Here is a 13,926-nt window from a genome sequence, read left to right as displayed (position 1 = left end):
AGAACTCGTGTCTAGTGTCCTCCAGCAACAAGGCCCTAAACTTTAACAAGGAGTCTCAAATATTAAAATCATAATGTCCCATAAAAGTTTTTTGGCTGGAAATTTTTCAGTTTTCTCCAAATGTCAGTTGTGTTGACGTACCCCCCAGACATCTCTTGAGTACCCCAATGGGTACTCATAGCACTGGTTGAGAAACACGGATCTAGAGAATGGAGAAATTCCCACAAGTTTCGAAAGGGCCACTGGTCCAATGGTGGGCTTCGGTCACTGCCTGATCTAATCCAGCCCAGAGGAACTCAAGGGAACTGAAAGTAGTAGTACCTTGGTGGGGAGTAGCCTGACTGACTCAGAAGCTGGGAAACATAGAAGACAATCTCTGATTCAGAGGATGATGAATCACCTTCTGCTGCTTCCATGACCAAAAACTTTAGCTTGACTGTGGTTTAAAATCTTTTGCAGACTTGGCAATTATCCCAAATATGAGCCCCCCTACCCACACTCAAGCTGCTTAATGTATGTAACTCACAGGCACTGTCCTAGTGCAACAGATGCAGTGTTTGAAGCCCCGGGGACTGAAGCATTACTCAGTACTGAGAAACAGAGACACCAAAACTGAGGACTGAAAAGGAAATTAATCATTTCTACACCATTAACTAAGTACTAATCAAATATAACACTAAAATATTTATAATACATTTAAAACAAGCACTCCTAGAACACTTGCTAAGGCAAGCTAATCAATTCCAGACACTATCACAAGTGGTAAGAAGGGACTGAGGGGGCACTAGCATGCACTGGTGCATGATGGCAGAGAGTGCCCATGTTGCCCTGATAGGTGCCATTCACAGAAAAGTTTTCTATTGATGAGCAGTGCATAAAAACCAAGAGTGAAAGGTACACGTGCAATCACTCGAAGAAGAATCATCCTTTGGCTGGATTTAAACAAGTTACTTAAAACTGAGATATGCGGTGTACCATCTCTTACTAACAAAGCCATTCGGTCTGCTGTCCTTTGCTTACAAAGGAGCTCTTAACTCATCCTACATTAAGAAAGCACAACACGTAAACTTGTGCAGTAAAAACCAGAGACATTAGCTAATTCAGAAATATTGTTAGAGTGATATGAACAATTGGACTTTGAACTTTCAGAGGAATAAAAAAAGTTTTAAACACAGAACAGAAAGGTGATGGAGGGTAGAAACATAAGCCACATATAACAAGAAGATAAAAGAAGAGAGAAAATAACAGAAAAAACAGTTCAACAGCAGAGAAAATGCAGCTCAGATGTAAAAAAGCAAATATAATGCAATAAAAGAAGATTAATCAATGAAGGAAAAAAACAGAAAAAGTATACATTCAACTAATGTTTGGGCTTCAGAAGCATGCTGAACATAGCTCCCCTAAAGAACATAAAACATCCAAAGAGAACAACAGCAGAAATCAAGTTTATGTCCTCAATTTTATAAATTTGTATTCTGTCCAGAAGGGGAAAAGAATCCTTTTTTCAACTTGTTTTTCTGCCAAATGTTAAATTCATTACTGTATTTAAAGACATTACAGTTTTTATCTGATAGTGCTTATAGACAGTAGTGATATACTTATTGTTACATACATGCTTCCATAATAACCACCATTTTCACTTGATCATACGAACTTTCTCAAAAATTATTTTTGGGGTTGAAATTTTCCATATTGCATCTCAGCAAAAGTTCAGTGTTAGCAGAAGATAGTAACGAAGTCCATTGTCCTGCTTTTCAACAGAAAAAAGCTCATTTCCATTTTAAAAGCATTTTTCCCCCCCACACAGAATGCCTATAAGCTGATATGATAAAAAAGATGAACCTTTCCATATGTGATTACTTCTTTTGCAGAAAGGCCTCTTGGCTCAGGGCCTGGTGCAGTAAAAGCCCAAAGGAGGGAGGGAGACAAAGGCCCAGGAAATTCCAAAAGTTGTTTGCAAAGTCATTATCAAATGTTCCCCTCAGGAAGAGGGTTCTGTGCTGCAGCAAAAGAAGGAGGATATGTAGCCAGGACTATCTATCACAAGGAAACAGAGCCATGAACTTTGTCCTGGGTCCACTACAACTAGAGTGCAGAATCGCATCACTAAGGAAGCTGACACCTTCCCTGCCCAGTGTACAGCTTTGGGGCCCGGGAGACAGATACAATCCACAGCTGCTTGATGACTTTTCCTGAGACCACTAGATGTTTCACAAGCCCAGAAGTCCCTTGCAATTGATCAGCAAATGTAATACAAGGCAATGAAGCTGCAACTTAGTTCATAACCAGAACTGTCGAAGCTCAAATGCATCCCTTCAGTCTTGTTGTAGTAAGTGATGTGAAGGTATCCGCTTTCTGCCAAAGCCCACAATGACTGTTGGGAGAAAGACCAGATACACAATGTGCAAAAAGAAAAAAAAAGGGAAGACTAAGGAAAGGGGAGAGAATGATACTATGAAAAAACTGAGAAGGAATGGATGGATGAAAAGAGGAAGAATGGGAGACGAAGGGAGAAGAAGAAAGAAGAAAAGTTAACTGGAGGGAAAACAGACATAGAAAATGACACTGTGGAACAGACAGTGAAGTGGAAGAGTGACAAAGAAACAAAGGAAAAATAAAAAAGGAATGGACCGACTCAGTCCTCAGCTGCACTGAAGCTGCAGAAGCAGCCAAAGCATGAACATTTGGGCATTTAGAGAACTTTCTACAGTTGTGACCGGACTCTATCCCGTTGCTGTGCTTTTTGCTCCGTTCCTCTCCCACCCTCATAATCTCACACCTCAGCTCTACTCCATACCTGCCCGTCTTAATTCCCCCCCCTTGTCCTATGCCCCCAAGCTCCTCTTTCTTCCAGTGTTCCCTCACTCTTCACTCTCCTTTCCACTTAGATGATTGCCTCCTAAGTAACCACCCCTCCAAAATGCAACCCTAAGGAACTAACATGTTTTTCCTGTCATAATGTAGTTCACTCTGCCGGTGCATTATACCTCTCTCCTCCTCCTGTAGCTGCCTTGTCTATTTAGAACAAGGATTGGCAATAATTTTTGTAAAGGGACCACTTCACCAATTTTGGTAGTGGTTCCTGGGCTGGCTCTGCCCCTGGCAGGGGCAGGACATAAGGTGGAAGGGGTGGGGCCTAAGCAGAAGGGGCAGTTCCCTCTAGGTACCACATGTGGGGCAGAAGGAAGAGAGGAGACTTCGCCTGTTCTCCCACAGAGTGTGTGTGTGGGGGGGGGGGGAGATGAAATCTTTCGGCCCCCACCCCTGCTGTGCCAGGGGCACACAGCACCCACAGGGAGCCACCAGGCATTTTTAACAGCTAGTGGTTCCCTCTGGTGTTGTGCGCCCCTGGCAGGGGGAGGAAACTTTGGGCACATCCCTGCCTTCAGGTGCTGATTGGCCTGGAGGCAGGGGAGTGTGCAAAGTCTCTCCCCCCCCACCAGGGGAACGCAGCACCTAGAGGGAATCACCAGCTATTTTGAACAGCTGGTGGTTTCCTCTGGTGCCTCAAGCCCTTGATGGGGGAGGAGACTTCACGTGCACCTCAACCCCCAGGCCAATCGGGGCCTGGAAGTAGGGGAATGTGTGAAGTCTCTTGGCCCCGTGGCGCCTAGAGGGAAACACTAGCTGTTCAAAACAGCTGGCAGTTCCCTCTAAGCACCATACACCCCTGGCGAGGGCAGGAGACTTTGCAACTTGGGGGCAGGGGCACAGCAGGGAAGGTCATGATCCAGCCTACCAACCACTGCTGATTTAGAATGTAAGTTCTTAAGGGCAGAAATATGTGCTCAGGAGAGAGAGACAGAGACAGTGTACACTTCATTCCTGTCTCCACCAAACCCTTCCCCAAAATACAACCTATGCTGGGGGAGGGAGAAATGGAAGGAACATATTGTTGGCAACACTCACTTTATGCCAGCCAACGATTTCCCTACAACTGGAGAACCTTCACCAGTTCATTTATAGCAGATTTATGGTCCTTATGCACTGCTCTGGCAGCACAAAGTTCTGGCATGGGCTAGTCTGCATGTGTATAAATAACTACACAATGAGCTAGGCAGCTTTATTTTATTACACATACAAAACTACATTAAAAGAACATTAAGGTTGCATTCTAGCACTCAAACATTGGGAAATGCACATTTTTCCACAGGACCCCTATATCATTCAGTGCATATGATGGACCTACTCAGGGAATTAATCAAAACTAAATAGTTTATGATGCTATTGTCTGAAGAACCCCTGCTTCATTTGTTGTAGAAACTGGAAGGTGTATAGTGAATGAGGCAAAGGCTCTGGAGTCCTCATTTAATCTCAGTTGTTACCCCTTTATTTCTTGTATCTTTCTCTCCCCTTCCTGACACTGTTTCTACCCCAGTTTCCTTACCCGGAGAGTCCCAATTCCTTCCCCACGACCCTGTTTCCCTCACTCACTCCCAGTCCCAGTCTCTCCATACCAACCAAATCCAATCTCCTCACTTCTTGTTTCAGTCTTCACCCCTCCTCCAGGTTCTTTGTCTCGATGTAGTAGCATGGCAAGTAGACTAAGGTCTGGCCTTTGTCAGATATTCATTCACAGCTCTCATTGGCCTGGCATGGAGCATGCTCAGTGCAGATGGAATCTTGTACAATTTAGCTGAAAAGCTTGAACAAGTCTTTACGGAGCACATGCTAATTCAAACTGGCCTGATTTAGGTGGATTTTCACAAATATGCCTAAAGACAAAAGGCTACTCCTCTGCCAAAATTCAAGTCCCCACTCCATAGCATGTGGTGTTCTCAAAGACAAGGTCACCAGATTTTTCAACATGGTCATAACACACATGTTTTCCCTAATCTTATTCTTGGAACTGGCTAAACCATTTTAGCTGGAGCTTTAAAACAATTAAAAAATACGCCTGAGGCAGATGCACAACATGGGTTTGACAAAGTTGTAATTGTCTTATAACGGGAAGTGTTGTATAACTTTAATTACATGTGGCATTACCAGATATACCTATAACAGAAAGCTGTCAAAATATTACATCAATTTTATATGTAAATAAGTACACACAAACATTTATGTATACTGTTTTGTGGGAAAAATTAGAGGACAGAGTAATCAGACTTGTTATTGTGTCTGTTGTAATTTTAAACCCATATAAAAGGAAAAAAGTCATTCTTTCTCTGTCATATTTAGGAGGGACATGTTCTAATGCACATGTAATTAATTGCCAGAATGAGCAAAGGACTAGAAGTAAGGTCTCATGCTTTATAATCCCAGCTCTACTATACATTCACTTTGTGACTCTGGACATGTCATTTAGGATTAGACAAAGGTGCCTGAGGAGCTTACTGTCTTTCTAAGTATCTAAATCCTCCATTTCAACACCACTGACATTCATAAAACTACCACTGTTGAGTGGTAGTTTTATGAATGTCAGTGGTGTTGAAATGGAGGATTTAGATACTTAGAAAGACAGTAAGCTCCTCAGGCACCTTTGTCTAATCCTAACCCTACAGACTCCAAAATTACTGGAAGTGGTATGTGCAAAGCCCCCTAAGCCCTGCCTTATCTTATTCCAACAATGTACTCACATTCAGCTCTCGCTGTGGTCAAATCTCCACAGGCCCTGAGTAGAATTTTGAAATTAGGTGTTCTCCTGCCTCTCTCACTAACAGGGCCCACACCTACAGATGTTCTAAGACAGGGGTGGGCAATAATTTTTTGCCAGGGGCCACGTCAGAAATTTTTGAAGTGGCCCCGGGCCACACTGGAAGGGGTGGGGCCTCAGGCAGAAGGGGTGGGGCCAGGATAATTCCCTGCTTTCCCACCCACAGACCATAGCTCCGGAGGCCACAATGATACTCACAGCACATGCCGAGGGCCGCAACTTAAGCGTAGTTGCACATATATGCAAATAGCTTCTTGCACACTGACGGGCATGAATGCAAAGATTAAGGCAACACTACACAACACACAGGCCCCATTTAAGTCAGTTCTGTTGATATTAATAAAATGCAATATTTACCCGATTTCCACCCATATGACAGCACTTTTAATGAGCACTGACAATCCAGAAATTTAAATACTAAAACGCATATGAACAGAAGACCATTATATTGATTTACTATTATGTTCCCAGTGGAGGCCATGTTCAAAGGATCCCACCCATGGGCCACATAGTGAGTAGCCCTGCTCTAGGTTCCCATGCCTCTGGTGGTGGGAGGAGACTTTGTATGCTCCCTCTTCTGCCCCCAGGCCAATCAGAGCTTGGGGGCAGCGGAGCATGTGAAGTCTCCTCCCGCCCTGCCAGGAGCGCAGGGTGCTTCTAACCGCCAAGAGCTCCTTGTAGGATGGGGGCAGGGCAGAGGAAACTTCACACACTACCCTTGCCCCCAAGCCAATCAGGGCTTGGGAGTGGGGGAGTGTACAAAGTCTCCTCCTGCCCTGCCAGGTGCGCAAGGTGCTTCTAAGCGCTGCCCTGCCAGGAGCGTGCAGAGGAAACTTTGTGTGCTTCCCCTGCCTTCAGGCCCAAATTGGCCTGGGGGCGGGGGAGCAGCAGGGCTCCGCGGGCTAGATCAATCCACTTGGAGGGCCACATCTAGCCCGCAGAGGCCCTTTTGCACACCCCTGTTCTAAGAGCACACCCAGCACAGTGGTTCTCAAACTCCATTGTACCATGATCCCCATCAAACAACAAAAATTACTACACAACCCCAGGAGGGAAGACTGAAGACTGAGTCCACCTAAGCCCTCAAGGCAGGGCTCAAAGCCAAAGCCTAAGGGCTTCAGTCTCAGGCAGGGGGCCTGTAACCTGAGCTCCACCACCCAGGGCAGAAGGCATTAAACTTTGGGTGGTGGGGCTCACTCTTTGGTTTTGACCCCCAAGCCACAGTAAGTCTAAAGGTAGCCCTAGAGAGCCCATTAAAACAGGGTCACAATCCACTTTGGGATCTTGCTCCACAATTTTAGGACTGTTGATCTAGAGGATCATACTGCCACCTCACACACAGGGTAGCTGAATGTGTCCAAAATACCTAACAGCCCAGTGGTTAGGGCACTAACCTGGAATGTGCAGACCCATGCTCCAGAACAGAGGAACCCAATTCTCACACATCACATCCCAGGTAAGAGCCTTAACTCCCGGGCTTTTGGGTAGATTTATTTCTTCTTTGTCTGCTAGAGCAAGGATTACCAAAATGGTTAACCTGGCTTAGGCACCTCACTCCAGGCGAGGGTTCATGGCTGACTTGTAAATCATCTCTATCAGGCCCATAAGTCATCTCTGTCTGGCCTGTAAATCAGGTGGCTAAGGCCTCAAAACCCAGGAAGTAGGCATCCAAATTCCTTTGTAGCTCTGGACCTAAACCTCACCCTTTTCCTATGCATTTCACTGCTGGCTGATGAAGGTGGCTCTCTGCTCAGTTTGCTGGCTTCTGAAGATCTCCTTTTGCATGGGAGAATTCAGGCACCTAACTCAGGAGTTCACTAGGTGGCTCTGAGCCTAGGAATTAGGTGTAGGAGCTAAGTACCTTTGTAGATTTAGCTCTTGCACTCTTTGTGCTGTAGCTCATAGGCAATGAATATAGTAAAGGCAAGTTAGCCTCTGCCTTTACTATTCTGCCTTTATTATACTCAGGAAACGTACATGCCTATATCCTGTAAGGTACTATTCTGTAAAGCACTGGCTTCAGTTGCTAGCATGAAATTTAAGGCCTACGGACTTTATGGACTTTGGCATAGATAACTGGCCAAATGGTAACCCTTATGTGTTGGGGAACTAAACGCAAAATGTAAGGGAAAATTTTGCCTATAACAACATCAGCCAACCAGAGAACATGAGCTGACACCAACTTTTGGAAAGAACATCCAACCATAAGAGTGCCATGGCAACAAAATGATGTATAATCTGTAATATACTAAGCTATAGAAGGACACCTCAACATTAGGAGGGGAGGAAATACAAACAAGGAAAGGAAACACCCTTACTGAATATACATTAGATGTGGTAGAGTCAGAATTACAGATTATAAAAGTGGCTTCCCAACCTGTGAGCAGGAGAGAGAGAGAGAGAGAGAGAGAGAGAGAGATGTAGAGCATGGGAGATGCCAGAATGATGGCCACTGGTGAAGATGAGGAAGGTGATGGTGATAGGGAAGATAATGGGTAACATTTCAGGTTATTTTACAATGGATGGTGTGAGTATGGATGTGCAGATGTACTTTATTATCTGTATCTACTGAGGCCATGTCTATACTAAGTGGAGGATCAATGCTCTGGAAGTTGATCTTCTGGCATTCAGTATAGCAGGTCTGGTAAGGACTCACTAAGTTGAACACAGAGTGCCCCTGTGAATTTTGGAGTGCCTCACAGTCATGAGGAGTAAGGGAAGTCGATGGGAGAGTTTCCCATTCACCTCCTGCTGTTGGGCCACCCAAGAAAATCGATGCAAGGTACATCAACTCCCGCTATGCAATTCACATAGCTGGAATTGTGTATCTTGCATCAATTTTCTCTGCCAATATAGACCTGGCCTGAGTTAGAATTTTGGTGAACACACTCAATGTATTAATACATTATTTGTAAATATAGATGTGTTCCTATAGCGTGAGTGCTGCAACTGTGCATATTTGAATTCCAAACTATATAATAGTTTTAATAATACTGGGACTTCTGTTTGTACAAGAGCCTGTCGTTCCTCAAAATGAAATTCTTATATATAACCTATACATCAGGCTTCAGTGCCCTGTCTTCCAATCTGTACAATAAGAACAATATTTACATAATACAAGTACAAGAAGATATTTAATAAAATTGAAAGGTAGAAAATATAAAACTGAACCAAGAACACATTTTTAAAAACACATTCATTGGCACAAGGTATCACTAAGACCACAAGCTTAGTCTTCTGGAGTTAAAGCAGGCACTGCAGACTGCAGCACCGCAGTGGAAGAAGGGAAATTCCATTCTAGTGAACTAACTTGTATCAAGGTCAGCACTATCTGTAGCAGTTATAGTGATTTCATCAATACCTGTGCTGTTTGCCTCAATAAGCCACTAAACTCTGCTACCCGTTCCAGTATTCTTTAGCTGTTCAAAAATCATTAAAGCTTTAGGATTCACAGCTACAATCTCACTGGAAGCTGAGACACAAGTGTAGGGATCTAATTAGCATGATGATTTACTCCATTGAATAACAAACTTTGTTCAGTAACAGCAAAATCCTCCTTTCAGATCAGCACTGCACATCTCTGCTATGTGTTCTGCACTCATTCTGTACATGTTTATCATAACTGACAATGAGAATATTGAATACAAAATCTGCAGTAGAACTCAGTGAATATTGTAGAGCAAAATTCTACCCACAGCGGGCAGAATTTATGCTCATGGCAGCTTGATCAATCTTTTAATTTGCTATAGCCAGACAGGAAATAGGGTCTAGGCAAAAGGTCAGAGCAGGCATTTTATATTCTCAATTAAAAAAAACCATGGCTTTGAGGAATAAAGTAGCTAATGAGACACAGCACTGACTGCTAGAATTCATAAGTATCTAGTCCACAAGTAAACTCCTCTGGGTAATTAAACGCAGGTACCAAGCAAAAGTTCTGTTTCGGACTAAAATTTAAAATCTTTCTATCAGAAGGACTGAAAGGATTTTACATCCCAGATAATATAGAGTAAGTTTGCTGGGAGGCCAGTCCAGAACCAAGAGGGTTAATTCCATAAAATTCACAGTCATGTCAATTGAAAATAATTCCAATGGGACTTGTTCAGATAGTACTCCAGCATTACTGAAAAACACATTGCAACTAAAAAGAGCTGTTATAAAATCAACCAAAACCTGAGACATATAAAAAGTTTATTAGTCATCACTGAGCTAAAGTGTAAATAAGTTCTTTTTAGAGGAGTCCAAAAATCTTTATGTCCAGGGTCTGCAGGGCCATAAAATTCTGGCTGAGAAAATTTTAAGCAATCTTCTAATTAATCACAGGATTTTATAGCCTCTCACAAACTGTAAGTTAAACATTTACTAGGTAAATAAAAGGAAACCCTCTTTGTACTAAGCATGCTTACTAACCCCTTCAGATACATCCCACTGGGTCAATCAACTTAGAATTTTACATCAATTAGCTGTTACATAGACATTAAGCGCTAGAACATCAATGATGCATTCTAGAGTTCTATTTTCTCATTGATGAAGGAGGTTTAAGTACATCAGTTTAAGTTTATCAGTTGAAAAAGATAAACATAAAAGAGTTCCAAGTTCCTAGCCTGAAGAATTATGAAATACAAAATGTAACTTCCTGAAATTTAGAGCACAAAAATACTTTTAAAAAACTTTTATGCAAAGGACTATTATTTAATATTTACCTAGAATTCTGTGTTAGAATATTCATGACAAGAGGAAATCATCAGCTGCTAAGAACATTTGGAAGAACAGATCCCAGCTCTACATCTTTATAATTAATGGAAACCTCATTAAAATATATCTAGAAAATATATTACAAGCATCACAAAGAAACCCATGTCCCACAAGGCACCTTGCTCCTCAGATACTTTCTCTACAAATAGTTCACGTGGACTGATTAAGACTCAACAAAAAGGAAGCAGTTTTGGCATCTTGGCCACAGAAATGTTTTTAAATGTTGTATCCAATGAACAAGTGTCAAGGTTTTTTATTCAAATATAAAATAACTAATTATTTAAGCTCAATTATTTAAAAAAGTAATAACAACTTTGAGTCTGCAATAAATCGCTTTAACTTACCTCATAATACATAGGCACATCTTTAACCTTTTTTCCCTTTTGATTTCCAGCTTCCATTATCTATAAAGTAAAACAAAATGCAGTACCATGAATAGAACGGTTGGGTTAAATAAATATTCTGTGTTTATTATAATTTTTTCTCCACAACTCTCAGACTCCCTGACAGTTAGGCTGTGGCATAATCTTTAAATGGATGTAGTGAAAGCTCCACTACTTTGGATATTTAGAACTAGTCTGTACAAAGCCCTGGACTACACTGCATTGACACAGGATGGACTAGCTTACCTTAATAGGGTTATTTTCTTATTTAGACTAGTCTATTAATTTTAATTTAACATCACAGTACTTGTGGCTAAGGAGAAAAAGGGTACCCAGAATTCAAGAGGTTTTAATAATAAATAATTTTAGATACCTGTTCCAAAATTCCTTCCCACGATACCACACTGAAGAGCTTCCGCTGTGGCACCTGCACAGCAAGAGACAAGGCTTGTGTGTGGACTTCATCCTCGATTTTGTTCCCAACAACAAAAGCAATGCTAGGTTTCCAATTTTCCTGTTGATTTAATAAAAATGCATTAAAAAGTCATCTTTTTGGCTATGTCTATACAGCAGCGTTATTTCAGAATAACTGACGTAGTTACTCTGAAATAACACAGAACAGCAAGCCTTTATTTCAAAATAATGGCGAGCTGGAGGACTTGTTCCTTCGACGCCTGTGACCCTCATTTACAAGGAAGAGTAAGGAAGTCAAAGGAAGAGTGTTCCTCCTTTGACTTCCTGCTGTGTAGACAGCGCCTAAAGACAAGTTAAGCTATTTCAACTTAAGCTTCTCAATTGACATAGCTCAAATTGTGTAGCTTAATTCGACTTTTGCCCTGCTGTGTAGACATGCCCTTTGAGTTTTAAGAAATACGCTTATACAGATTACTTTTTTACCAATGGCAGCTAATGAAGTCCATAATATGTACTAAGAATTGCCACATATGCCACACTTTAGAATACATGATATAAAATTAAAAATAAGCATAAACACGTTGTCTTGCCTCTTGTCTTCCATTAGGTGGCAGCATTGTGCTATATAAAACATTTTTATAACAATGTAACCAATGTCTTTATTAGTGAATGTTTCATTAACATACTGTAGAAGAATATTTTGATACTTGCAGACATGACAGCTTTTGGAATTGAAAAAGAAGCAAAATTTTGTTTGCTGTTGAAAAAGATAAACATAAAAGAGTTCCAAGTTCCTAGCCTGAAGAATTATGAAATACACAATGTAACTTCCTGAAATTTAGAGCACAAAAATACTTTTAAAAAACTTTTATGCAAAGGACTATTATTTAATATTTACCTATAATTCTGTGTTAGAATATTCATGACAAGAGGAAATCATGCTCTATTAAAATACAAACATATAAGCGCCAAAAGTACTAGGTTGCAAATGTGCTGACATATTTCCTACTAGAATGCATGCAGAACTTATAGGGGAAAAAATCCAAACTCAGTACTGCAGAAATATAAAACAAAATCAAATCACACTATAAGGTCATTCTCCATAATTAGAGTAACAAACTATGTTGTAGAACATATAAGGAAGACAGTTACTCTCCCTGTCTTCCAAGCTTATTTTCCTTGAATTCCTTCCTTGTGGGAACCCTGCCCCTTACGATGGCCCTTTCATGATCTCCCCAGCAGCTATATGCCCATCTCCAGGGCTGTCAGCATAAGAATTGGCAGGAATGGAATTAGAAGTATTTCAGATGGTGTTCACACTGTGTGGAAGTTTGAAAATCTCACCCTTTTTAATCATGTGTCCACATGCTCCAATTGCTAAACTAATAATAAATATGCATAAGTAAGGAGACTCAGTGGTCAACATAGCAGGTGGAGTTGACCAACTAGCAAATAGCAGACAGCCAGGTAGGCATTATAAGTACAGCAGATTTTAAGGAGGAAATTTAAAAAGAATAAAGTGATGGCTTTATGAAATTTGAGGGAGAACTCTTCCCATGCATAAGAGACACTATGCAGGAATGTATGAATTATGTTTGTGGAAAAAGAAGATGTAATCAAGCCAAGCACTGTTGGAAGACAAAGGCAGCTGTCCACTCTGTATAAAGAAATTATTTTTGATAGGTCAGGTGAGTGGAGGCCTTTCTACTTTGCCATCCAATTTAACTCACCTTTCGCCTCTCTGTGTGTCCCTACTAACGCCTTAAACTGTTTTAAGAGGAAAATAACTAAACACAATACACCTTGGCTTATCGATGACTGGGGACGAGAAAGGAAGATATATAACCATCCACAAATACTTTACAGTATAAACATGTGAAAGGATGAAGAGAGGGAAATGGCTTATTATAGTCCAACAGGGCATGACTAGGAGTAATGTGATGAAAGAATGAAAAAGAAAACTTAAGACTTTGTCTTGCAGCGGGGTATAAAGCATGCGTAGCTACACATTGGAGTGAAAGGCTCTGGCAGGGGAGAAACAACAGGGAAAGCTCTTGCAGCCATTTCCTTTTTCCTACTGCCTTCTCCCTTCCAGAGCCTTTCCCACAGCCCTCTCACAGTAGTGAGGAACAGTTTGGCAGCAGAGGAGTAGCAAAACATTACCCTGCTATAAATAACAGTGTAGACTTGAGGGGCATAGTGTAGAAATCTATGTAAGGTACATAGCATGAGGCCAATTTGTGGCTTGTGAGCTACATGTGAATGTTTCAGTTAGGGTGAAACTTGTGGAGCCCCTCCCCACCTGCCATTCTCCATCTACCAGACAGAGAGGGAACCTCAGGGCTTCTGCCCTGTGATGGACTGCTGTGGTTAGGGGGCTTCTGCCTGAGATGACTGATGCCTACTGACAGTGGGGGGCACAATTTAAAGGCTTAGTCTCCCCAGCAGCCTGAGTCACAAAGGGGCCTCATTTCAGACTTTTGGGGGAGGAGCAACTTTAGCTATCATTCCAGAGGCTACTTGGACACCTGAAAATTCTTGGGTTTTTGCAGATAACTTAGTTACAGTGCTCCTGTCAGATAATGAGTTTGAGCTCATTGGTTAATCTTCACGGTTACATGTACCCTGCACTCCCCCCCTCCCTCTGTTTACAGAGGCAGCAGCATGGGGGAGCAGGTAATGAGCTGGTTCTCATGGGAAGCCAACTTTTAAGCCAGCTCCCAG

General features: G+C 41.8%; 1 protein-coding gene across 8 annotated transcripts in view; it reads right to left on the bottom strand.

Moving 5' to 3' along the window:
• SPAG17 (sperm associated antigen 17) overlaps positions 1–13,926 on the bottom strand; it is a 202,896-nt gene that overhangs the window by 177,832 nt on the left and 11,138 nt on the right. For all 8 annotated transcript variants that reach the window (XM_075904849.1, XM_075904827.1, XM_075904833.1 and 5 more), the window contains exons 2-3: positions 11,162–11,302; positions 10,750–10,809 (exon numbers count right to left, since the gene is read on the bottom strand). In XM_075904849.1, the coding sequence (XP_075760964.1) occupies positions 10,750–10,809; positions 11,162–11,302 (201 nt within the window). The remainder of the gene's footprint in view (positions 1–10,749; positions 10,810–11,161; positions 11,303–13,926) is intronic.

The sequence above is a fragment of the Pelodiscus sinensis genome, chromosome 1, assembly GCF_049634645.1.
Source record: "Pelodiscus sinensis isolate JC-2024 chromosome 1, ASM4963464v1, whole genome shotgun sequence".
In the NCBI taxonomy this organism is placed as follows: Eukaryota; Metazoa; Chordata; order Testudines; family Trionychidae; genus Pelodiscus; species Pelodiscus sinensis.
The sequence above is the reverse complement of the archived record's forward strand: the minus strand, read 5'-3'. Positions and strand labels throughout refer to the sequence as shown.